The sequence below is a fragment of the Marasmius oreades genome, chromosome 1 (genome assembly GCF_018924745.1).
Source record: "Marasmius oreades isolate 03SP1 chromosome 1, whole genome shotgun sequence".
NCBI classification, from domain to species: Eukaryota; Fungi; Basidiomycota; class Agaricomycetes; order Agaricales; family Marasmiaceae; genus Marasmius; species Marasmius oreades.
Window position 1 is genome coordinate 3,288,785 of NC_057323.1, and position 23,495 is coordinate 3,312,279.

General features: G+C 46.4%; 11 protein-coding genes across 13 annotated transcripts; 7 read left to right on the forward strand and 4 right to left on the reverse strand.

Annotated features, from left to right (window-relative positions):
* Positions 1-54: 54 nt before the first annotated feature.
* Positions 55-3,540, reverse strand: E1B28_001101 (uncharacterized protein). Of its 3 annotated transcripts, none has more exons than XM_043147003.1 (13): positions 3,257-3,540; positions 3,008-3,198; positions 2,880-2,953; positions 2,246-2,806; positions 2,084-2,190; positions 1,899-2,029; positions 1,694-1,848; positions 1,394-1,635; positions 1,115-1,342; positions 1,004-1,061; positions 777-950; positions 594-724; positions 55-537 (listed from the first exon to the last, which is right to left on the reverse strand). In XM_043147003.1, exons 3-13 carry the CDS (start codon positions 2,908-2,910, stop codon positions 340-342), a joined length of 2,016 nt encoding a protein of 671 aa, XP_043015708.1. In that variant the 5' UTR covers positions 2,911-2,953; positions 3,008-3,198; positions 3,257-3,540; the 3' UTR covers positions 55-339. The 3 variants fall into 3 exon arrangements, with proteins under 3 accessions (XP_043015708.1, XP_043015706.1, XP_043015707.1); XM_043147001.1 differs by having other exon boundaries at positions 2,246-2,832; XM_043147002.1 differs by having other exon boundaries at positions 2,246-2,832; positions 3,008-3,540.
* A 23-nt stretch (positions 3,541-3,563) lies between these two features.
* Positions 3,564-5,684, forward strand: E1B28_001102 (uncharacterized protein; the record flags this gene model as incomplete). Its single annotated transcript, XM_043147004.1, has 13 exons — positions 3,564-3,829; positions 3,888-3,923; positions 3,975-3,986; positions 4,041-4,157; positions 4,210-4,286; positions 4,340-4,386; positions 4,442-4,514; positions 4,575-4,618; positions 4,677-4,836; positions 4,888-5,028; positions 5,083-5,097; positions 5,149-5,231; positions 5,289-5,684. 13 exons carry the CDS (start codon positions 3,564-3,566, stop codon positions 5,442-5,444), a joined length of 1,227 nt encoding a protein of 408 aa, XP_043015709.1. The 3' UTR covers positions 5,445-5,684.
* Positions 5,485-6,936, reverse strand: E1B28_001103 (uncharacterized protein; the record flags this gene model as incomplete). Its single annotated transcript, XM_043147005.1, has 9 exons — positions 6,884-6,936; positions 6,756-6,831; positions 6,656-6,703; positions 6,544-6,603; positions 6,436-6,491; positions 6,355-6,378; positions 6,246-6,308; positions 6,158-6,191; positions 5,485-6,107 (listed from the first exon to the last, which is right to left on the reverse strand). The coding sequence occupies exons 1-9, from the start codon at positions 6,917-6,919 to the stop codon at positions 5,485-5,487; spliced, it is 1,020 nt and encodes a 339-aa protein (XP_043015710.1). The 5' UTR covers positions 6,920-6,936.
* A 227-nt stretch (positions 6,937-7,163) lies between these two features.
* On the forward strand, positions 7,164-11,252 carry E1B28_001104 (uncharacterized protein). The gene is made up of 13 exons (XM_043147006.1): positions 7,164-7,188; positions 7,243-7,885; positions 7,937-8,078; positions 8,139-8,342; positions 8,388-8,588; positions 8,646-9,054; positions 9,108-9,178; positions 9,233-9,374; positions 9,426-9,972; positions 10,022-10,122; positions 10,173-10,472; positions 10,526-10,748; positions 10,806-11,252. The coding sequence occupies exons 2-13, from the start codon at positions 7,289-7,291 to the stop codon at positions 10,929-10,931; spliced, it is 3,063 nt and encodes a 1,020-aa protein (XP_043015711.1). The 5' UTR covers positions 7,164-7,188; positions 7,243-7,288; the 3' UTR covers positions 10,932-11,252.
* E1B28_001105 (uncharacterized protein) lies at positions 11,185-12,300 on the reverse strand (the record flags this gene model as incomplete). Its single annotated transcript, XM_043147007.1, has 4 exons — positions 11,185-11,820; positions 11,883-12,004; positions 12,059-12,135; positions 12,200-12,300. 4 exons carry the CDS (start codon positions 12,298-12,300, stop codon positions 11,185-11,187), a joined length of 936 nt encoding a protein of 311 aa, XP_043015712.1.
* Positions 12,301-14,360: 2,060 nt separating this feature from the next.
* E1B28_001106 (uncharacterized protein) lies at positions 14,361-15,702 on the reverse strand. Its single transcript, XM_043147008.1, has 6 exons — positions 15,500-15,702; positions 15,344-15,452; positions 15,137-15,279; positions 14,819-15,004; positions 14,741-14,766; positions 14,361-14,686 (listed from the first exon to the last, which is right to left on the reverse strand). Exons 1-4 carry the CDS (start codon positions 15,575-15,577, stop codon positions 14,921-14,923), a joined length of 414 nt encoding a protein of 137 aa, XP_043015713.1. The 5' UTR covers positions 15,578-15,702; the 3' UTR covers positions 14,361-14,686; positions 14,741-14,766; positions 14,819-14,920.
* Positions 15,703-16,062: 360 nt separating this feature from the next.
* E1B28_001107 (uncharacterized protein) lies at positions 16,063-17,227 on the forward strand (the record flags this gene model as incomplete). Its single annotated transcript, XM_043147009.1, has 3 exons — positions 16,063-16,555; positions 16,608-17,155; positions 17,210-17,227. 3 exons carry the CDS (start codon positions 16,063-16,065, stop codon positions 17,225-17,227), a joined length of 1,059 nt encoding a protein of 352 aa, XP_043015714.1.
* A 243-nt stretch (positions 17,228-17,470) lies between these two features.
* Positions 17,471-19,076, forward strand: E1B28_001108 (uncharacterized protein; the record flags this gene model as incomplete). The annotated part of the gene is made up of 12 exons (XM_043147010.1): positions 17,471-17,520; positions 17,571-17,918; positions 18,020-18,103; positions 18,163-18,258; positions 18,305-18,321; positions 18,387-18,427; positions 18,479-18,523; positions 18,586-18,603; positions 18,655-18,731; positions 18,785-18,818; positions 18,868-18,927; positions 18,984-19,076. 12 exons carry the CDS (start codon positions 17,471-17,473, stop codon positions 19,074-19,076), a joined length of 963 nt encoding a protein of 320 aa, XP_043015715.1.
* Positions 19,077-19,687: 611 nt separating this feature from the next.
* Positions 19,688-20,311, forward strand: E1B28_001109 (uncharacterized protein; the record flags this gene model as incomplete). The annotated part of the gene is made up of 2 exons (XM_043147011.1): positions 19,688-20,187; positions 20,245-20,311. The coding sequence occupies 2 exons, from the start codon at positions 19,688-19,690 to the stop codon at positions 20,309-20,311; spliced, it is 567 nt and encodes a 188-aa protein (XP_043015716.1).
* Positions 20,312-20,374: 63 nt separating this feature from the next.
* E1B28_001110 (uncharacterized protein) lies at positions 20,375-22,041 on the forward strand (the record flags this gene model as incomplete). The annotated part of the gene is made up of 8 exons (XM_043147012.1): positions 20,375-20,605; positions 20,663-20,717; positions 20,769-20,967; positions 21,019-21,085; positions 21,143-21,241; positions 21,309-21,680; positions 21,729-21,843; positions 21,896-22,041. 8 exons carry the CDS (start codon positions 20,375-20,377, stop codon positions 22,039-22,041), a joined length of 1,284 nt encoding a protein of 427 aa, XP_043015717.1.
* Positions 22,042-22,517: 476 nt separating this feature from the next.
* RPS3 (40S ribosomal protein S3) lies at positions 22,518-23,471 on the forward strand (the record flags this gene model as incomplete). Its single annotated transcript, XM_043147013.1, has 4 exons — positions 22,518-22,658; positions 22,712-22,920; positions 22,975-23,187; positions 23,246-23,471. The coding sequence occupies 4 exons, from the start codon at positions 22,518-22,520 to the stop codon at positions 23,469-23,471; spliced, it is 789 nt and encodes a 262-aa protein (XP_043015718.1).
* Between the last annotated feature and the right edge of the window lie 24 nt (positions 23,472-23,495).

The window sequence follows — 23,495 nt, forward strand, 5'->3', positions numbered from 1 at the left end:
CAGCAGGGTGATAGCAATGCATTCTGGAAGTAACGGAACTCTCTACCTGGGCTACCACGCCCAGCATTCGGTGTACCCTCGAGTCCCCCAGAGCCTCAGGCCTCAGGGCTTGCTTGTTCTTATCTCCTTTCATTCACCACGGACGTTACACATAATGCCAAATAAACCTCTTTCAATTCAAATCTAATCCTCGAGTCAACGCCTCGCGGCCATATTCATCTTTCCTTCTCAAGGTTAGTTGCCTGCTGGAGACAACTGGATCCTGAATTTTAGAGCGTGTCCGGAGATGTCTTTCGGCTACTTTGGCATTGCTTTTTCTTGCCTGTTGCCGCTTCAGAGTCATTCTCTTTCGCCATCCATACTTTCTTCGGTAATCTCATCGTCCTCCATGTCGAATGTCTCCAACGTCGTCCCTTTGTTATCCAGGACACACGCAATTCGGCGACCTACTCGCCCATTCACTGCGAGTTGCACAGTGCCAGTCCTATAACCATCTAATGCACGGCACCGTTTGATCGGGATAGGCGTCAAGGCGAGCTATACATGAGGCCGATGAATGAATAACGCAGATTATTGCAACGAATATAACTCACCTCCCCAGCTTCCAACCGACGCAACGCACATTCCATCAATTCCTCACGTACCAGTAGCGTTACGTGAAATTCCCACCGCAATTCTTGATACTCCAAATCATCATAATGGACTGTACCGATAAAGGTTCCCCCTAAATTCGATCTTTAATGGGACGTTCTACGCTGATTCATGCCTCGACTCACCATCTGGAGGCAATCTGTAGAGAATAATCATGCAATGATCGTCAAAGAATTCGAATGCTAATATTTCCATGTTGATTGAGGCCTCATCATCTTGGACGGTGCAACACTGGAGCAGGGCAACATCTACTCGAAACGTTGGACCGCTATCTTCGTATCTATGGCGCAGCAAGCATACTAGTTGAACACGAGTCAACGTGACGATACTTTGCCATGGACGATCGACTCACAAAAGGCCCGATTTTCCGAATAAGGCGTGTGGACGGCGAAGTATTGTTGAAAGTCACCCTAAGCGATTTCCAGTCACCCTCCGCGATGATCTGATGTTCTGCAACATGTACCTTGCTTTGATTAAACACGACTCGTTCTCGGCAATTCCGATTATCTGGTAATGTTGGTGATGACATATTTTCTTTCCCAATTGCAGATCCGCTTCCATAGGAGACAGTAGCAGCACGCGTTGCTGCTCCAGTTGAACGGTCGAATAGCAGGCGGCATTTTGAGATCAAATCCTCCACTAGAGCATGTAAATTCCGATCCATTTCGGTCACTTCGGCTGGGTCGGTGTTCTAAAAGGAACGATGTGTGTCGTTCGGAGGATCATGAGAAAAGACTCTTACCATATGCCATACTAGTTGGTCCGGCTGAGCCAGTGTTTGTCGTGCGTACTGTAAAGTGCTAGAAAGGAGGAGATCCTGAGATGGAATACCTAGTTCTTGCAGCGAGAAGCTTGGTACAACCCCAATGAACCATTTATCGATCGAACTCGACTCTAGGCCAGACATTAAATACTGATTCACTTCCAAGATGTCGTGTTGAATCGGCGGAGGAGTTTCATTGGAAGGATTTGCAGCAGCGATCTCTAGAACAAGAAATATAATCTCAATGCATGACGTAGACCTTGACAACACTTCCGTTACCGAATCTGAGCCAGGAGATGAACTCCTTGAACCGATTGAGCTCGCGACGGGCAGTAGCAGCCAGCCAATTTGAAAGAATGATACCACGCTTCAGTAGAATTAAGGATTGCTCCACAATTTCGCCCGGGATTTGAAACGAGGAGAATAGAGTGGGACTGTATGCAAGGTCAGGACGTGAAGCCGAGAACCGGTAGAGGACACACACAGCTTCGACCAACCACTAACTTCTTCCAATACTACATAGAGGTATTGGCACGCCGGCGATAAGCGTTTTTCAGAGTAGTCACGGATTTTGACGAGGGCTTCTGTTACAGTGGACTCCCATTTTTGAATTCCCTGAGCATAAGATATCAGCTTCGCAACCGATGAAACTGAAAGGATCTAGCTCACTCTCTCACTCATCTGCTCGCCACTTCCGAGGAAATCTGAGAGAGCCTCTGAAGCGCGACCAGTGACAAGTAAGGTTGTTAAGTTCAAGACAGGTTGAGGATTTTCCTCTAACAGTACTCACTTTTCGTTCAGTGAAACGAGAATAATGTGGGAATTACGCACGGCCAAATTGTTCTCGTTGTTTAGTGACTAGTGCTCGAAGCCATCTTGGGCCCAGTTCACGAGCACCGCTTGATGTTTCAGATCCCATCCAAGCAGAGCGCATCTCATTAATAACGCGCATAATGTACCAAGCCAGCTCTCGGGCTGTCGTTGACAATTTTGCAAAATCCCTGACGTCTCGCTGCTCTAGGAGCGGGAGGTGTATTATAGTGGGCCGCAAATCAGTCAGGTTTTTGGCCGCGACTGAAACCTGAGGGTGTACGTAAATGACGGGGAGTTTTGGATCTTTGAATAGTGTCGTAATCGAAGTTTTGGCACCAAGAACCACAGCACCTATAGGATAGGCGCCATCGAGAAAGAAGTGAATATCCCCATTGCTTCCTGCGGCCGTGAGAAGACTGTTGACGTTGGTCTCATCCACTTCATCCACAACACCATCTTCCGCGGTTCTTGTAGAAGAGGATACATTAATGGATGCGGTGAAGGGGTCCGTTTGTAGAGTAGGCCATGATCGCATAACGTCCGGAATGACAGAAGGTCGAGATGTGTGTGTTTGCGTGCCTTGAAATGCAAATAAATCGGTAGCACTGATAATGCGTTATTCGCAATACGTTGAAAAGGCCATGCAACACACCTAATTTGGTGAGAGTCGTCTTGTAGGCCATCAAGTAATGGAAGCGTTCGAAGAATAGAGTGAGCACTCCCGGTCTGAATTGAAGGATGGTTTCAAGAGAAAGATATAAAGATGATGGACGCTCTTACGATTACATTATTCCTTCTGAAAATGTCGGGGGATATCTGGACGGACTTCTCTTGCGAACGCCACCACACGCCGGTGAGTTTGAAATCCTCTCTAACGAGGCACTCAATACGAAGTGAACGTTCTTCATGGCCATCTTGAATAGAATGTATTGTTATGGAAGGTGGATCATGAGCAACCGCGATGCTCTGTCCTAGCCTAGGGGATATACACTGGAAGGCCTTCGAGAACATTCAGGTAAGGAAACATACCGTCAGGACTCCAATCAAAGCCCACAATCCCCCCACCATTGGCGCCGACATCGACCTCCCAAGTTTTTGCACCACCGACCTTCCAGAGACTCATTCGATCGCGTCCTGCTATCCGGGTTACGAGAAGAAGCAGATCTTTATCAGGACAGCATGCCGACGATAAAAGGCGAGCAGCAGCTGGTAGCTGAGCTGTTGCTAGAGGTGAAAAGGCGTTGCATTCCATTGACTGATATATGGAATATGAGGCTGGAACTGGCCAAAACGCGATTACAGTCACGATCACGCGCCAGAAAACGTGCCCATCATCATGAGGCCAACTAGCGAACTCTCCACCGCACCACCGCTTGCTCACGACATGCGTTACGACTCTGCTCTCCTTCTTTCTCTTTCTCTTCTAGCCCTAGAATTCTCTGCGAATGCACTAGATTCCCTCGACTTTTCCCAGTCTGCTGACCTCGAGGCAGGTTACTCCCACTCTCGAACTCTCGACACCAATGCCTTCGACCGCAATCCGGACGGTTCCACTTTCATTTGGCTTCCCGAAGATGAATACTCAGGCAAGACCTTTTTTGAGTACGCAACAGCTGCTCAACTTCTCTCAGATCGTCCTAACGAGTCCCACTTGAACCAGCGGCTTCGCTTTCTTCACGGGACAAGATCCAACAAAGTACGCACTGTGTCTCCATTTTCATATGCATCTCTCATTGTCACTTCCTAGTGGGCGAGTGGAGTCAGTGTCGAGATTATTCTGTCCTCGACCATCTCATTGATTAGATTGAACAAGTTACGTCACTTCAACCTATGCCTTCCAGAACAACTTGTCGTATGTAGAAGATGATGGAGTCGTCATCATGAAGGGCGACAACACCTCATGGCTGCAGGACGGCGAGAATAGGAAAAGGTGCGTATTCCCGTTCCTGTCCTCGCGCCACGTTTGTCAACGGCCGGTCCAGCGTCCGCATCTCCAGCTATAAGCAGTATAATACCGGGCTTTTCATACTCGATATCAACAAGGCACCTTGGGGATGTGGTTTGTTTTTTCAACCACTTTAATTTTCTTATCGGTTTACTGTTCACGTTCAGCGGTATGGCCTGCATTTTGGACCTTGGGGGGTGGGAAATGGCCGGATGTAAGACTATCATCTTTCGTGCGCAGCTTTCACCTGTAAGCCTGAATCAATGCAGACGGGTGAAATCGATATAATTGAAGGTGTTCACGACAATCAACACAACCAAGTCGCCTGGCATACTGCTCCAGGTCAGTGACTGTGGTCGATTTAATTTCTGATCTATCATCAAGAACTCTTCCTACCTTTAGGCTGCCATCTGAATCCGAATTCGTCTTTTACCGGGACGGTGGTGGTGACTGCTTATACCCTTTTCAAACGATACTTTCCCGCTCAAGCTTCACGCTCATTAGGTGGGCAAGGCAGGGAATAACACTAATTGCGATGGGAACGTCAACGATAATGCAGGCTGCGGTGTCACAGAATGGAGCAGGGCTTCCTATGGGCCGTTGTTCGATCAGCAAGGAGGTGGTGTGTTTGCAATGAAATGGGACGAGAATGGCATTGCGATTTGTGTGGCTCGTTCCTTGCTTTCGACTGTTTCGTATACTGAGATTTATGCAGGGTCATTTTTCCGTGCAGCGGTTCCTCAAGATGTCGTTGCAAATGCACCTAATCCATCCCTTTGGGGACGCCCTTCTGCTTCGCTAGACCCTGCACTCTGTGATCCAATCGCCTTTTTCAGGAACCATTCCATCATTTTCGGTGGGTTAGATTATGTCTACTCGTTACTTACACAACTGAGGTGCTATCAACTAGATATTACATTTTGCGGTAGGAAGCTTGTATATGTTTGGAGAGTTTCCTTAGCAAAATTCACGACAGGCGACTGGGCTGGTAACTCATACACGACGTCTGGTTGTCCGGGGACTTGCCAGGATCGCCTTAAAGACCCCAACAACTTCACTGTAAGCCCATAGATTCTCAGATCTAACACGGTGTTGATGAAGTGCCCACCATAAAAGAATGCGACATGGAGCATCAACCATCTACGCGTGTACCGGAAACAACTCGTGAACGGACGTGTGTCGGCAACGGCGACCTCAAACCTCACTTCGCACAACTCTTATTGGAACTGGGTGTTGATTGTTATTATGCTCGGAACCCTGGCGGGACTCTAAGTTGAGTTGTACTTCTGTCCAATAGTTTCCATATACTCCATTATAGTTTCATCCTCCAGCGGCGTTTGTCGACGTCTTTTGGATCTAATTCCTGAGGTGGTTCTGCAAAGCTGGCTCGCAACGGAGTCACGCTGACTACTCCCTTGTGGATCGCCCATCCATCACTACCAATGGTGAGGGAAGATGGCGATGGGTTGATCAGGCCGTCCATCTGCGGCGAGAACTTGAACACCAGTTCACCAACAGGAAAATCTGAGGTGTCCTTGGCAGGTTCAGAGTGTAGTGCAGCCGTGTCTGGGCCTGCGGGGTCGACTTCCTGAGTCTCGAACGGGTCCGATGTTACTTGCTTGAATAATCGACCATATGAATTTCTCCACATCGTCGTCCAGTAGATCGGAAGCCCGCTATCAGTTAAGAGGTCCATGTTAAGTGGGACATTGACATTATAGAGATCGACCTCTGGTCCTCTCAAGCCGTCCTCATCTCCACCCCAGTTTTGCCAAAGATGGCTAATAATGTTTGTGGCGAGGGAATGAGCTGGTTCAAAAAGTGCCTCGGGGGTGGGGTAGAGAACGGTTCCGTACGAGATCGCAATGGACCGCACTTTGGAGAGAGAAGAAGACATTGCCGCTCCAATTGTGCCAGATGAGAGAGCGAAGGCGGCTGATGAAGTGTGTTAGGTACAGTTCTTCACGAGGCGATACGAATCGTACAGGAAGAATTGCGTCCAAGGTTGGGGCCGGAAATCTGCTCAGCGATGCAGAGCATAGAACAATATGGTAACAACGGCGTGGGACATACCACTAGATCAATCATGTTGGGATAAATGTTGTGTAAGCCTATGTTTGAACATGTTGCCGGTGTCTGTGAAATGGTCAGACTGCACTTGAGAAGACATTTGAAATCGTACACCATCCAGAAGGATCCACTCCGCCTGTAGGAACATCAGAGTGCGCCTGGGGGGTTACAATATTGAACAACGGATAGCTACCACTTCATTCTCCTTCAAAGGCCGCGGAGTCGGGGACGTTTCGCCGTGGCCATCTGCTTTGAAAGGGTCAAGATATCGAAGCTCCACCAGAAAAGGATCAACAATTACCGGGCTCTCTTGGATAGAAGTAGTTTCCCTTCGTTATCTCCTTGATATGGTATGCCTTGCCTGCGGCGCTGGATCGCAAGGATAAGACAAGCTACCAATGGACTCGACGCACCGATCCAGGATCTTTGGGAACTTGGCAAGACAACCTTTACATTCCATCCTGTATATTCAGATGAGTTCAGAATCCCGTCCGACAGATTCAGTGAACACACCAAGGTTGCGGGTGAGATACTTGTAAAATCCGAATACGTATGGCGATTCACGGGAATCTGGAGGGCCGTCGTCATTCTAGAATGAAATGAATACACTGTTTGAGGAGAGGTATATGAATGATAGAGACCGTAAGGAGAACACTGCGAGGACCTGCGACAGACATGGGAAGTAGGGTAAGTCAGCAAGATCATGCCAAGATGTAAACTGGTCTCTAACTGGGACCACTACCGATTTCCTTCTCTTACCTGTACCACCACCCACACACTTCTTGTGATTCATTCGCGCTCACGACGCTCACGACATGTCTCTATCCACCGACCAGCCTTCAAGTTCTTCCACTTCACCATCACCCTTCCCTACATCATCACGCCATCCAGATTCTCAGACTCTTCCAATACCTATGGATACCCGGGATTCCTCAATAACTCCCAGGTCCCCTGCCTCTTCTTTTGCTTCAAAGGAATCTTTCCTAACCGCCGTATCCAGCCCGTCTGATTTCGACAGTCCAATCCTCCCTCCTTCTAACTCAAACATGACCTCGCATCTATCACCTCAGGCTTCAGGGCTTCGTAAATCGGTTTCCGTCGATTCATTTGTCCATTATCCGCGCGAATTACATTCAGGTGTTGCTACGAGGCCAAATAGAGGCAATACGGGCTCGGCCATGGAACCGCCTCGCGGGCTGATATCGGGTATGAGGAAGGGCTTGGATAATCAGTTGTCTACGAGTATTAGAGGACGTGGGGAGAGTGTGAGCTCGGTCAAGGATGGATATCAATCTTCAGTGGCAGGGGACTCCGATGTCGAGCGCTCTGATATTCTCATCGGTTCGGCAGACCCCTACAATCTCAAAGCCCAAGATCCCAAAGCGTCTTTCATCCGAGGTGGAGAACTTCCCTTACCTTCTCGCACACCCACTCTCAGCACGACTTCGAGTATGAGCAGTATTCTTACTGCATCTACAAGCTCTAGTACTCAGGAGGGTAGACCCAGTCTTCAATCCACGTCCTCCTTACAGTCTTTATCAAGGCCACATGTTGTAGTCCCTGGCCGAACACGCAGTGGGAGCTTGGGCGTTTATGTTCCAAGCTCAGGTAGACGAGTGCAAATCAACACCCATATCAATTTGGTTAGTAGTTCCTTTTTTCAGATACCTGCCCTTTTATTGACTCCTTTATAGAACGACCAAATGCAAGCCGTCACATTAGTGGTAGTAGGCACCGCTGGTTGTGGTAAATCTGTTGCAATTCGTAAAGGATTGAAGAACTATGATCTATCCGAACCCAGTCTCCCTCTACCGGGTGCTAACCCATCGATACGGTGTAAGTCTATTGATCATACGACGTCGCCTATCTCACTTCATGCCTGATTGATTTGAATAGACACAAGGCGTACTGGCAGAGTCACTCAGGAAGATGGGTCGGATTGTCCGCTCACCGTCATTGAGGTGGACATAACAGATGCCATGTTGGAGTCGTCAATTTCACCCGTTGACAACTTGCCTGAAGCTTTGAAAGTTGATGGTGTAATCATCTGTTATGATGCCTCAGTGGAGTCATCCTTCACACCAGTAGAGGATCTCCTTCGTAAGTACCTGTTCAAAGGATAGCAACCTTCTGACCAGTCTATAGGAGGCTACCGCAACCTTCAGCTCCCAGTTATCGTGCTTGCATGCAAGTCTGACCTTGATCGTCAAGTCGATCCCGAAACGGCAGCAGAAGTACTGCAACAGTATGATGCGGGATTGGTTGAAGTCAGTTCGAGCGAATCCGGAAAAGAGAAAATGAAGAGATCATTCGACTGGATTTTAAAGGCCGTCGTCAGAGATCGGCGTAAGGTGTTTTTTTTTGTCATTGGAGGCAGCAACAATTGAACAAAGGTTTCTCCAGGGTCATTCAGGAATAGGTGGCAAGACAACCGGAATCCGGCTTCCCCTGAATTGTTGACATCGCCATCTTTGGATCACGGTACCAGGACATCGACTCCGACAGTGCCATCCGTGGTTTCTCATAGCCAGTCTTCGACTTCTGTGATTCAGCCGCCTGCAAAATCACATCATCAGGCGATGGGTTCACCCACTTCACCTACACGAGTCAGTTCTACGGGAGATCTGCCATCGGAACACGAGAAATCCATACCTCGAGACTCCAAGTTACCTACATCTGAAGGTCAGATTGCGGCTGCGATGCGCTCGAACAGTACAGACTCCTTACGTGACACGCGGCATGCTCCAGCAGCCGCCATTAATGGGGAGCGGGCTTCCAACGACAAAGTAGAGTTCAAAGAGAAAGAATCGTCGTACGTCCTACATCTCAATTATCTTATTCAGAATATCCATCCAAATCTCCTAGGCGATCTGCTCAGTGGGCTTCCCTCGACGAACTTCTCGACAAACTACTATTTCTTGCGGTCAGCGGTGACGGTGAACTGATTCATTACCGTGTATGATATGGACTAAATTTAGATTCGTCTCTAGATCCTACCTATGTAACTCATTTTCTTCTCACTTATCGGAGATTTGCCTGTCCGCGTAAACTTCTGCTTGCCATGCAAAAGCGGATGCGCCAGCTTGACAATCCCACTGGTGACCCGATTTTTGCATGCTTTGCACAGATGAGGTGTGTACAATTGATACAATTTTGGGAAATCCTAACGTTATGGATACCTAGAATTTGCCATCTTTTGGAACTTTGGATTGGAGACTACCCCAACGACTTTGCTGTTCGTGGCACTGCAGGAGCACTTTCTGCTCTGATAAAATCCATCATCTCAAAGACTTATCTGCTACATTATGGGTCCGACTTCCTTCCTTTCCTCGAATTGCTACCCACATTGGTGGATAAAGACGGTGCTTGGGCGCTCAAGTTTGAAGATATTGCAGTTGAAAGTGACGATTCGTATGACGACGACGACGAAAGCATCAAGTCTGAAACCAAACATCAGGTACCTACAATCACACCGCCGAAGAAGATGTCCAATGCGAGTGCCCCAAACAGAGAACGAAAGTCGAGCCTGCCTCTGAGCGCGAAGTCTTTGTTTCCGGGGTCTTCCACGTTCGGTAGTAATAGTTCAGGGGACCAGGACTCCATGGATTTCAATACCAAACAGCAACTCAGGGAGTTGGTTCGGCTTGCAAATGAGGTCAACATGATCGATTCAGAAGAAATCGCTCAAGAAATTACACGTATAGAGAAGAAGCTCTTCCTGGAGATTGAGGTGATCTCCTGTTTGCTCGTACGAATCTTTGACTCATACGTCCGTGTAGCCGAGGCATTGGCTCCAGTACACCTTTGTCTCTGGTCGGAAGGACCCGGAAACTGATCCTATCGCCCGTTTCAATCAGGTTTCCAATCATCTTGCAGATTGGTACGTTCCACCCGTTTGCTTTCAATTTGGTCACTTACAGGTTTTCTTAGGGTTGTCTCACTGATATTGTGTCATGATAGTGTCAAGAATCGTGCTAAACAAATTGAAAAACTAGTCGAAATTGCTCAGCGGTTGCGCGCCTTAAACAACTACTCCGCCCTACGAGCTTTCGTAGCAGGTATCAATGGGTCTACGTTCCCGGGTGATCAAACAATGGAGAGATTCAAAGCAAAATCACCTGAACAAGCAAAGAATCTTCAGTCTTGGGATGTACTCTTGCAGGCCATCCGTGCACATCGCGCGTATCGTTTGGCTCTCAGAAATACCAAAGGCGCCTGTATACCTGCACTGTGAGTGCGCAATCCGATTCCATATTTTTTGGTATCTCTGATGCCTATTCCAGCGAGGTTCACATGTCTGACCTGATACGGGCGCATGAAGGAAATGAAGACTTCAATTCCTCTGACCGTTCAAAGATACATTGGGGTAAATTTAATATGATGGGCCGGTTTATAACTAGTACAACCCAATGTCAAGCACAATGTCGATCCACGACAGACTACAGCTTCCCTGAACGGCCGCACATTAGTGCACTACTCCAAAGCAAATATGTTATGAATGACGAGGTAATGCATTGCTCATGCGATGAAGGTGAACGTACAGGCGACTAACCTTACTTTTAGATGCAAAAATCTCGGGTAGCGTTATCGGATTCAGATATGGACGACACGGTACATTATTCAGGTCCGCCCTCCGGAGGTGCCCAAACAAGGGACCCTGCCCTTCTGCGTCGACTATTTCCTTGGTAAAGTCACATTGTCTGGTATATTTTAGGCTTCATCTATCTAACGGAACCATACCCTTGTATGCATCTGATATTGACTATGCTTACACTACTCCCATATGCACGGCCCAACTTCACCTTTGTCGTCAACTAAAATAATTCGAGTTCTGATTGTACATTGTGTTCATTTTGGTAGTACATCCATATTTAGTTGGAGGACAGACGCCGTCTGAGTTATCCCGGAGAACAGTGCTCGCTGAGCACTGAGCATTCAGCAACTATGTACGATGACTAGCATATTCCGGAGGAGCTTCTTCACCTCGCCACTCCCGTCCTGACTGAAGCCTTTCATTGAGCATCCTGAAAAGCTCCTCCGTTGGGACCATACTACCCAACCTGAATGGTTCAGTACTCGAAGACGAGGTCAAAAGTGAGCTACCACTGAAACCAGAGGCTGTAGTGGCAGGTAAACTGAGGTGAAACTTTGGCCGTGGTGGGTTTTTCTCGGATATCAGGGTAAATGGTTGTAATTGACCACTCTCAGGTTCGACTTCAATCCCCTTCCTGGAACTAACGGATCTGAGGTGTCGTCGAATGAGATAGAGGGCGGCGACCAAAATGAGGGAAACTAGCGCAAGTCCACCGATCACACCTCCTGCTATTGCTCCAATATTCAAAGGCCGCGGACCAGGAACTGGGTTGTTGCTACCTGTGGGTGTAGGAGGTCCGGCACTGGTTACACCTGGTGTATCCGAATCCGAATCTCGAACAGGGATTGCCGCGACCAATATGCTCATTGCATTCGTCTGGCTGTTGAAATCAAAATTTGAGACTGAAGGTGGGCCTGTCCAAGAGGCAGAATAAATGTTGCGATTGCTTCCCATCGACCGAGCGTTGCTCAGGACCGCATTATACTTGAATGTTGCGAGTGAACAAAGTCAAACTATGTAAACGCCATGAATAGTTAAATTCGTACCTGCACACCGAGGTATTGTCGAATATAGTCACGAAGGCTTGAATGGGTCTCATTGCGCTGGTATATAGCAGATAACCCACGGACTATGTATTGTCCGACATGCTCAGCGGAAGGTTGATTTTCTGGTAGGATACTATGAGTGCGTTCAGTATCAGTGTATACTCGTCGGGACTTACTGTTGTCCGCTGCCACGATGCCCTCCTCATTATGCCATCCAGTGTTTGACACAGTTTTGTTCACTACCTCCAACAGGCTGGGGCCGTAAAATACTTCGTTGAGCGCCAAGTTAGTGATGAATCCAAATTTTAAGCACGCACTGGTCATAGAGGTCGGTTGCTTTTGCTTTCGCCACTGAGGCAAGGACAGCGAGACCCTCTATCGTTAGTCCGGGATTAGCTGGGTACGTGCCATCACGCATCAGAGAAAACCTACTTTACTAATTAGTACTAATTAGTACTAATTAGTAATAATCTGTACTAATCCAAAACTAATTTCTATTAATTCGTACTAATCACTAATTGACACTAATTGGCACTAATTGGCACTAATTGGGCAAAAAGTTATATGAGTTTTTCCATAAGTAATCACCCCAAATGGTAGAGAAAATCATACTTTATATACTAGTAGTAATTAGTAGTAATTAGTAATAATTAGTAATAATTAGTAATAATTGGTACTAATCCAAAACTAATTTCCATTAATTGATACTAATCACTAATTGACACTAATTGGCACTAATTGGGCAAAAGGTTATATGAGTTTTTCCATAAGTAATCACCTAAAATGGTAGAGAAAATCATACTTTATATACTAATCACTAATTGGGGCAATTGGGACAAAAGGTTTGCATAGGTTATTACACAGAATTGCAGGGGTAAATTAGATTTATATTAGAAGACAGTGTAGTAAGAGTTTCTATCACTGAAGACATTTACAAAGAAGGCAGAACACTGGTCTAAAACAGTACTTGAAGTCCATTCTGATGGTACTACTAGGCCAAACTATTATTTTTCGCTTTTTTAGCATTTTTTTGCCTAGGGGGGTCAGCTGTCACTTCTAAGGTCCAAAAATTGGTAGGCAGGCTGTTACATATATCCAGAACATTCCCCCAAATTCCCTGTGATTCAATATTTGATTTGCCTTCTTTATTGAATATCTATTATTTCCAATATTTGGGCATAAAATATTTTCATTTATATTGTCACAGGGAAACATCCTATCATCAATCTGATTGTGGATTTGGATTCTGCACCCAAAAACACATACTACCACCCATCTCACCCATTTCTATCACCTACCTTACTCAGACAGTGCTGGATTGATCAGAAATTGAATCACACCAGAGTATCAATTCTGGGAGGGGTGGGAGAGCTTAGCTAACCTCATAGTCAAATTCAGAGGGTCAGGAAACCCTAGAAACCAGCCCAGGATTACACAAAATGGATCAGTTTTCATTGGAATAAATGGATATTATTTCCGATATTTTGGAATAAATTTTATTTATTTATAGTGCAGTAGGGAGACATCCTATCATCAAGCTGATTGGAAATTCGAGTTCAGCACCCAAAAATACATAGTTCTACCCACCTCCAATATTTTTATCATCAACCATGGTTATACAGTGCTGAAATGGTTAAAATTCTGGCCAAACAATGATATCAATTCAGGGAGTGGTGGGAAAAAATAACTAAGGCCAGAATCAGATTCAGAGGGTCAAAGAACCCTAGAAAACATCCCAGATGAACATGGATTGAATCAGTTCTCATTAAAATACATAATATACACTGTTTTGCAACACAGTACAAGCACTATCTCTTCAAGGAGTGATGGGAACGATTAGATAAGCTCAAAATCGAATTCAGGGGGTAGAAAAACCCCCAAAACCACCCCAGAATCATCTAAATTGACCAGGAACTGATGAAATACAAGTTACCGCTTATATGGGGTACCCGCCGGTGTAACACAATCATAACTGCTAGCACCAGGTTCAATCCCGGTCTAAGGAAAATTATAAGTATAAGCATTGTTACTACTATAACCTTATTGTAACTCTTTAATAGGATATATATAAGTATATCTATTATATTTGTATGCATAGTGGACTTAGAAAAAATTTCGGACTTGAAAAATTTCGGACAAGTGTAGTTCTAATACTAATAAATGTAAGTAAGTAACTAAAATTAGTTAGGTTCTACTTCAAAATATCATAGTATAGTATACTAATAAAACAGTACACTATGTAGTATATAGTATAGTAATAAAATAGTACACTATACAGAAGTATGTACAATTTATTTACCTACTAATGCCTACTAATTAGTATGAATTAATTTGATAACCTAGCGAATTCATACTAATTAGTACTAATTCATACTAATTGAATTAGTGCCAATTAGTATCGATTATTATTAATTAGTACTAATTCATACTAATTCATACTAATTCATACTAATTAATAAATCTGGATTTTCCAGATGACGCTGTGCACAAGAGTCTCCGGCTATACCGTCTAGCATATCACCTTGGGCATTCCGCAAGTGATTGAAATAGAATGCTTCTGTTTCAATTCCAGATGTGAGGTATGTTTCTTCCTTCGTAATTTCTGCTAGCATAGATGTTGCACTGGTGAATGCATAAAGTGTTAGATTTTCTGCATTTGTCTTTAAAGAAAATGAGGAAAAAAGTACATGAGGTATGTCCTGGAGGTATCATCAGCTTGAGCCACTCCTGTACTCGTAGGCAAAAACTTCATCGACTCACCCAGTTGATAGCGCATTCAAGTATCCATCGTCGGTCACATTCCTCTAACCGTGACAGTCTTGAATAGCCCTGCCACCTTATTGGAAACAAAAACTTACCCAAAAGGTTCCACCCGCCATGGTCACTGTATCTTATGGTCACCGGATATGTTGCACTATCGAGCTGTCCTTACTCACGATTCGCACAGGTACTTTTTATTGTGACATTCTTTCCGAAGACTTTCCCGGTGCGTAGTTCCTCCTCTGATAGTGTATAGGAATTCCCCGAACTCCAAGCAGTCATCGCCCAACCGAGAAACCTCGAATCAGAATATGTTGCATAGGCATGAACAGCAGCGATGGAATACCCTCTGCATCATTAGGCTGTCGATGAATAAAAAGGCAGTATAGCGGTTCTGTAGGAAACCTTACAATCTCCAATTGATCTGTTCGACACATGCGACTAATCAACAACAACAAAAAAGAGGGGGAAGAGAGGCTTACAGATTGACTCACACTAGAATGTGTAAAGTTGGGACGGAAAATCTCCGCCTGAGGGAATAGATTCAGGAGTTGATTTCTGTAAATACTCTGATTGGTGAACCCGTCAAACTGTGCCATTTGAGCAAAAAGATTCGCAGCTGCCCCATAATTCGTGTCTATGAGGTTGCCACTATGTTAGTGGGAGAAAGTGTTTTCCCCCTCCGCTAGGTTTCCTCGCACCTTCAAATTTCAGTTGACCCTTCTCATCGACCATCATCGAGAGGGTGACATCAAGTGCATCTTTCGCAACCGCTATTCGTTCCTCCGGGGAAGTGGTAATGCTGGCGTTCTGGTCCTGGTGAGTGCGTTGAGGCGAACAGAGCGATGACTGCTTACCCGCCATGCAGGATTTGGGACAAAGCCTTGGGCGGCAACGCTGAGCACGAGAATGGACACGAGAGCGGTCCTTTTCATGAAAAGAATAAGAACGTGTATTGAGAGTACTTGATAGATGTTGTGGTTATATGGTCGGTTCTTGCATCAGAGAAACCAGATCTGTGCAAAGATGTGATGACCACCCGAGTAATGATAGTTGGGCAGGCAGTGCCCAACTGAGAACTGTTCTTACATAGATCAGCACTGTGGTTGAACTGACGGAGAAAGATTGTGCTGAAAGTGACTATGTAGTATGATGGGCAAGAGGGCGTTACGTAGCGTCGGGTTTCTGAAGATGTACTAGACAGAAACATGATGGTCATACAGCCCATAAGTAACGTCAACCTTGCTAGGACGTGATAGACGAATAGGAATGGTAGCGGGCCATACATACGTTGTCGATGGTAACGGTAACCTGTGCACTACACTGCCGGATGCGTCAGGTGATGCCGGTGACCTGGCAGTGTTGTTGAAAAAGGCCGCCACCATCTCTGCGCTGAACGTATCCTTCTCAACTTTCAACCATGTCCTTCTTTCGTCGCAATGCCGATAAACCCTTGATTCCACCGGTGGATTCTGAAAGGGGGCCCGCCACCTTTCCCAACAGCACTTCTCCTCGGCCATCCATCCGTTCATCTAATGCCCGAAGCTACAACGCCAGTAGGGATGGCGATCCTTACGCTACCCAACAAAACGATGCCTATCCCGCTCGCGACAAATACAGCAGGAGCAACGGTGTTGGCGATGTCTATTCTCGTGGGGCCGCTAACATAGAACAAGACCGCAACGAGCTGTTCAGTGGATACAATCCCCAGAAGTCAGGCTCTGGGCGATTCTTCGATGGTCCGCCAAGGGCTGGGGATGGAGAGGGAGACGAAGATGATGTTGAGGGGATCAAACAGCAGACGAAGTTTATGAAACAGGACAGTGTCAACTCAACCCGTAATGCTTTACGCATGGCTCGTGAGGCTGAGGAAACGGCTAGAGGCACCCTTGGCAAACTTGGAGACCAATCTGGTAAGCTTCTCAATCGTTTGAATACTTGACACCCCTAACACCAGGTAATAAGAGCGCCTTGCAAACACTGAGCGTCACTTGGACGTTTCCAAAGGACACTCACAACGAGCGAGTGACAGAACTGATGAGTTGAAACAACTCAATCGCTCAATCTTCCGGCCTGTTATCGTATTCAACAAAGACGCCAAACGTGCCGCTCGCGATGCGAAGATTCAGGATAGGTATGAAGAGGAGCGTCAAGAACGAGAGAAGGCCATGATGGATGTGCGAGAGACTCAAGATCGTTTGGGACGCGCTCAGACGTATGGTCGTCAAGCCGGTGATGAAGACGGTCAAGGAAGTGGTCGTATCCGCTCAGCAGCATCTCAAGCTGTCAGGAAGGAACAACGAAAGCGTTACCAATTTGAAGAGACTGCTTCTGATGATGAAATAGAGGACGAGTTAGACGAGAACCTCGATGAAATATCAGAGGTTACGAAGAGATTGAAAGCATTGGGCACGGCCATGGGACAGGAACTTGACGTTCAGAACAAGCGTATCGAAACTATCGAACAAAAGACTCTTGGTCTCGATAACAGAATCTTTCAGAACACGGAACGAGTACGTCTCTTAGCATGCTTTATGGCTCCTGCACTCATTTGGCTTTGATCTTAGCTCAAGAAAATTAAGTAAAGCTGGGTTTGTTATATCCTTGTTTCCTTTCGAACTTTGGTGCTCTGATGGTGTTCTGGGTTGCTACTTATTAGGTATATAATGCAAGATAAATCCATTTGTTTTTCACTGGCTCACTGTTTTAATTTACGTTTCATAACTGAAATTGTTTGACCCCGATTCACGACCACGTGCACATCATGATCGTGGCACCATTCGCGCCTTGAATTCACCAGGACGCGCTTGCCATTACCACCAACAACGATGCCTGCATTATCCGAATACGAGGAACAGCGTCTAAAAAATATCGAAAGGTGACTTATTCTCGTCGGATCTTTTCAACTTCTCACTGACATTCTCCCAGGAATAAAGCGCTGCTGAAAGAATTAGGCTTAGACACACCAAAATTTGAACCGACAACGACACGAACAAAAACTCAAAAGGTATCCAATAAAAAAAGGAAAACATGTCCATCTGAGGATACTGCCAACGGTATTCTGTCTCCAGTCAAAGTCTTTCGAGAAACAGAAATGGATGACGCATCCACTGGTCTGCGTCGAAGTTCACGAAACGCTGGCAAGACAGTTGATTATAAGGCGGAAAGGGTGATATCAGATCCAACTCTAATATCAGTAGAAACAGGTATTAGGAAGGTGTGGAACGCAGGGCCACAGGGCGGAGGTGGGTTGAATGGCAAGCGCGTTCATGATCCGTGAGTGATAAAGCATATCTCATTCCACCCCATTCCCATTCCGTCAATCCTTGGCACATTGCACCTTCTGATGATATGGACGTGAATATGTATGTGTCTAGGAAAGTTTTTGGATCAATACCAGGAATCGAAGTAGGAACATGGTGGGAGACTCGTCAGGAGTGTAGTATAGACGCAGTACACGCGTGAGTCCAAGCTTCAAGTCCCAACGGTTTCTCTGTACCGTTCTACCATGTTACTATAGACCATTCGTCGCTGGTATCTCGGGTGGTCCAAAAGGAGCGTATAGTGTCGCACTGAGCGGTGGATATGAAGACGACGTTGATCTGGGTTATGCATTGTGAGTGTCTTCATATTTGGTTTACCGATGCTGAAAATGGTCACAGTACATACACTGGCTCAGGTTAAGATTCTTTGCGCTTCATTCAGAACGACCATCATTTGCTCAAAAAAACAACATTAATACAGGTGGACGCGACCTCAAGGGAACGAAAACTGCCCCCAAGAATGTAAGGCGGCATGACTTGCTATCACAACTCCTGGCTAATCAACGCAATTAGCTCCGTACAGCACCTCAAAGTTCTGACCAGTCTTTTGACGATAACGTTCGTGACACTTTCTTATGTAAATGACGCGTTTTCAATGTCTGAGCTTCTTTCGAACACAGTTTAATCGATCTTTGAAGGTCAGAGGGAGGCCCGTGCGGACCACCAATACGACTGACATCCATTAACAGATTTCGTCTGAAACCAAGAAGCCCGTGAGAGTGATCCGAGGCTACAAGCTCAAATCACCGTATGCCCCCTATGAAGGGTAGGGTCGTTCGGACTCTATCCGTTCTTTTCATTACCCATTTATTCTCGCAGATATCGCTTTGATGGATTGTACATCGTTGAGAAGGTTTTTCGACTGTTTTTCAAACCAAACATGTATTTGACAATCGAGTTAGGCCTGGATGGAGAAAGGTTTGAATCGCAAAGGATTCAAGGTCTGTAAGTTCGCTTTCAAGGTGAAGTTTCTCCCAAACGTTACCTTTAAGAGCTTCCATCTTACACGGAAAGATAGCGAATCCCTGGTCAGCCACCACTGCCAGTCAGGGAAGAAGGGAAGGATTCCCCAGCGACGGAAAACCAAGGTGAACAATCAGAATCAGCCTGATTCGGACCTATATTATGAAGGACATCATTCTTGTAGCTCTAATTTTCTTGCCTTGCTTATTTGATCCGCTTTCATTCACACTGTATACAGTATCGAGTATCTATTACAGGTATAATAGGGAACCAGTAGAAGAAAAGCCATTTGAAGCTGATATGATTCCTCGTGTCCTCTGCAGCGAACTCTGCGCCATTGACGAAGCTTTCGTTGGCACATACTCCGTAGAACTCGCTGAAAGAGCACGATGTGACATAGATGAAAGGTGAATTCTAGGGTAGAATTGCAAGTGCCTGCTATAAAGAGAGCTGAGATTCGACTTTGGACAAATTCACCCGGGGCGTACCTGGATATGTTAAGAGATAGTATGCGAGTCCTTGGACTTTGAGATCGACTTCCACAGTTTGTGTAGGAAACCATAGCAGTTGGGACACAGGTGGTGTGCGAGTTTTGGAGAGCCACATCCTGGGCAATTCACGATGTCTGAAAGAGACGATGTGAACTAACTGTAGTCGTTTGAAAGTAAGAACGTACTTCTTTTGTCTTTCAAGCCCTTATTAGCAGCTCTCATAGCCTTTCGTGAATGCGACACTTTTTTCTTTGGCACGGCAAGAAGAATGCCGGGAAAGAGGTCTTCGAGCAAAGATGTTATTGAGGGAATATGGGAGGGACTACCATACGGTCTTGATAGACCAAGAAGGGACGGGACAGCTCTTAAGGCTGGGAGCGCTAGGAGTACCATGGTGGTGAAAGGCCAATACTCGTCCCGTGCGGTCACAACTCTTTCACCGACCAAAATGTTTCGTTTTACTCGCCCTCTGTATCAGGTCACAAAGACCACAACACGAATCACAGGCCTTGCTGTGCACCCCCACCCACTCTCAGCGTTGGCTCAAGTCTACGAGTCCACCTTGACTGCCCTCAACAACATACCGACAACGTCCGTTTACCGCCAGGGGGTCGAGGCGTTGACGCTTCGGAAACTCAGTATCGTGAAAACAGCCAACGGAGACATCACCGCTGTAGAGAAGCAGTTGGAAGAGGGTCAGATTGAAGAATCCCTGCATATCGCAGAAGACGAGCTGAGTCTCGTTGGAAAGATGGCGGAATGGAAACCGTGAGTTATGAACGTTCTTCCCACCTCTCCGCAACTCAAGCACAGTACATGGAATAGTTGGGAACCTCTAGAAGAGAAACCAGAACCTGGGCAGTGGGAATACTTTGGAACGTCGACCACATAAAACTCTCGTGTGTAAATAGAGATCAATAACCTATTCGGTATCGGCTCGATCCTGCCTGCTCTCATGACCCTCGCAGTGTTGCCTCCCATGCTGTCCAGAACCACCATCTCTCGCACAGTTCCTTCTTTCATGCGCTCTGCTAGTTCTCGTGTTCCCCGTGGCCTCTCCGCCATCCTTCAAAAGAACCCAGACGACGTTGTCATTACTTTTGCCAAACGCACCGCTGTCGGTCGTGCAAAGAAAGGCCAACTGAAAGATACACCCGTCGATGAGATGCTTCACGCTCTGCTTCTCGTATAACGAGTTCTCTTTCCTCTTTATCTCCAGACACCACTCAACTTTGTTATGTAGGCCTCGTTTGCACAAACCAAACTAGATCCGTCCAAAATTGACGACATTTGTGTCGGTGTGTATCTTTCTTTCCTTTGACGAATATCTTCCACTCAAATCTCAATAGGAACATGTCACCCACCTTCTCCGTTATATGTCTCTCGAGCTGCTGCTCTTGCTGCTGGGATTCCAAACACGGTTCCTATTTCCACCGTCAACCGACTCTGCTCCTCCGGACTCATGGCCATAAGAAATATTGCACATGCAATCCAATCGGGCGAGGCTTCGCTTGGCCTTGCCATTGGTGTAGAGAGTATGAGTCTTAAGTGCGTTTTATTTCGCCGACACCATCTTACTCTGACCTCATCTTACTTCAGTCCTCGTCCCACTCCCGACGTATGCCAAACAGTTGGACAGAATGCTGAAGCTCATGATTGTCTTCAAGTGCGTGATTCCTCCTTCTCCGCTTGGGTTGTACAATTCAAATGCTCACTCATTCAGCCAATGGGATGGACGTCCGAAATGGTAGCAGAAACGTACAAAGTGTCTCGGGAAAAGCAAGATGAATATGCTCTTATTTCTCACACACGCGCCAATGAGGTGACAACATTATTCATTATTTGGTTCATCAATTACTCAGGTTGAACCACCTCTGGTTCATGATCAGGCAAAGGCTTCCGGCACATTTACTGAAGAAATTATACCAATAAATATCCGTGGCACCACAATATCCGTTGACGACACAATTCGGCCCGGTGTAACGAAAGAAAGTCTTTCCGGCTTAAAGCCTGTTTTTCCGGATTGGGGTGCAGCTACAACTACAGCAGGAAACGCAAGTGGTGTAGGAGATGGTGCCGCTCTCTGTATCCTTACCACGAGGGAGCGAGCTGAGAAGGATGCCATGGAAATTCTTGGCAAATGGGTTGCAAGTGCTGTCGTTGGGGTTGAACCAAGGCATATGGGCATCTCGCCGATATATGCTATACCCAAACTGTTAGACCTCGTAGGACTGACAAAGGAAGATGTCGACGTCTATGAAGTAGGTCATCAAAACGGAATTTACGAAGTAAAACTCACTTCATTCCAGATCAATGAAGCTTTCGCGTCCCAGTTCGCGTACTGCGTGGAAGAGCTTAAGGTTCCCATGGAGAAGATTAATCCCAACGGGGGTGCCATTGCCATTAGCCACCCGCTAGGAATGAGTGTGGCATTTCGCATGATTCCTCAGATTATATATCTAATGATTTTGAACAGCTGGCACTCGTCAAGTCGTGACTGGTTTGGCTGAATTGCAGCGAAAGAACAAGAAGATTCTTGTCACAAGTATGTGTGTTGGAAGTGGTATGGGTGCCGCAGGAATGTTCGTGAACGAGGCAAAGAACCTCGGAGGGAAACTCTAGATTCATGGCGAAATGGCTACAGAACAACATAAGATCCGACGGAAAACATTTGTACAGAATCCAAATATATGGTCCTCCTGCGAAAGAGTCGTTGTTAGTGACCATGGGTATAGCAGTCGAAAACATCTCAGCAAGTCATTCATGTCAGTAATCCATACGAAGAGTCGTAGGATTAAGTCTACTAAGAGGTGCCAATAGGTTGAAGATACAACACTCGTCATTGAAGGGAAGCGAAGGGGAGGAAACTCACAACTAAGGTCGCGGCAAGGAGATGAAAAAGTAGTTCGGACCCAAATTTTTTTTTGCCTATTTTCTTCCTTCCTCCCCGGCAAATGCCGAAAAGAACTATGCAGTTGCAAGCCACCCGACTGAACGTATACCACCGACGTTAAAGTCGAACTCAAAGTGAGCATCGGTCTCCCCTCCTCCATCTTTTACAGTATTCGAACTTGCACAGAGTTCCCTATTAAAAACCAATGGCAGCTCAAATTAGCAAGAAGAGAAAGTTCGTAGCCGACGGTGTATTCCGGGCTGAACTCAACGAATTCTTCACTCGAGAACTCGCTGAGGAGGGCTATTCTGGCTGTGATGTCCGCGTTACGCATGTTCGCACTGAGGTACGCTGTTGGTCTTATAAGGACGAGCATAGGTTTCTTAATTACTTCGGCAGATCATCATCCGGGCAACCCACACCCAGGAGGTCCTTGGGGAGAAAGGTCGTCGTATTCGTGAACTCACCTCACTCGTTCAAAAACGATTCAAATTTCCCGAAAACTCTCTCGAGCTTTACGCTGAAAAAGTTCAATACCGTGGTCTCTCTGCTTCCTCTCAGTGTGAGAGTTTGAGATACAAGCTGCTTAGTGGTCTTGCCGTCCGTCGGTACGTCACCTTCTACAGAATCGGTAAAGCGCATCCCTTAAACATAGTCGTTAGTGCGTGCTATGGTGTCCTTCGTTTCGTTATGGAGTCCGGTGCCAAGGGTTGCGAGGTTGTCGTCTCTGGCAAACTTCGCGCAGCTCGTGCCAAATCTATGAAATTCACCGACGGTTTTATGATCCACTCTGGTCAACCCGCCGTCGACTTTGTCGACTTTGCCGTGCGACACGTCTTGCTCAAGCAGGGCGTGCTCGGAATCAAAGTCAAGATGTAAGTCATGTCTCATTTTCGACTGATGGATTTTCATCGTCATTCTTCTCAATTTCAGCATGAAGGGCTGGGATCCCGAAGGACAAGTCGGCCCTCGCAAGCCTCTCCCCGATTCCGTCCAAATCCTCGAGCCCCCAGTCGACAAAATCGTCTCGGAGCCTTCCTCGGAACAAAGAGAACCTGTCTCGGTACCCATGCCAATCCCGGCAGAGGAGGCATTTCCCCAAGGGGAGCAGACTTACCAACCACCGCCTGCAGAGTATGAACAGCCTGCTGCGTTTTGATAGCTTTTATCCCGTTCTTATACT

Bases quoted from the DNA above. Each gene is read 5' to 3' on its own strand.
- E1B28_001101 (XM_043147001.1), bottom strand. From the start codon at position 3,479: ATGGAATGCAACGCCTTTTCACCTCTAGCAACAGCTCAGCTACCAGCT. The intron at 3,199-3,256 runs GTATGTTTCCTT...CCCCTAGGCTAG, and splicing joins CTTTGATTGGAGTCCTGACG to GACAGAGCATCGCGGTTGCT. The intron at 1,343-1,393 runs GTAAGAGTCTTT...CGTTCCTTTTAG, and splicing joins ACCAACTAGTATGGCATATG to AACACCGACCCAGCCGAAGT.
- E1B28_001104 (XM_043147006.1), top strand. From the start codon at position 7,289: ATGACCTCGCATCTATCACCTCAGGCTTCAGGGCTTCGTAAATCGGTT. The intron at 8,343-8,387 runs GTAAGTACCTGT...ACCAGTCTATAG, and splicing joins ACCAGTAGAGGATCTCCTTC to GAGGCTACCGCAACCTTCAG. The intron at 9,973-10,021 runs GTGATCTCCTGT...ACGTCCGTGTAG, and splicing joins AGCTCTTCCTGGAGATTGAG to CCGAGGCATTGGCTCCAGTA.
- E1B28_001106 (XM_043147008.1), bottom strand. From the start codon at position 15,577: ATGAAAAGGACCGCTCTCGTGTCCATTCTCGTGCTCAGCGTTGCCGCC. The intron at 15,453-15,499 runs GTAAGCAGTCAT...CACCAGGACCAG, and splicing joins TCCCAAATCCTGCATGGCGG to AACGCCAGCATTACCACTTC. The intron at 15,005-15,136 runs GTGAGTCAATCT...ATTCATCGACAG, and splicing joins CCAACTTTACACATTCTAGT to CCTAATGATGCAGAGGGTAT.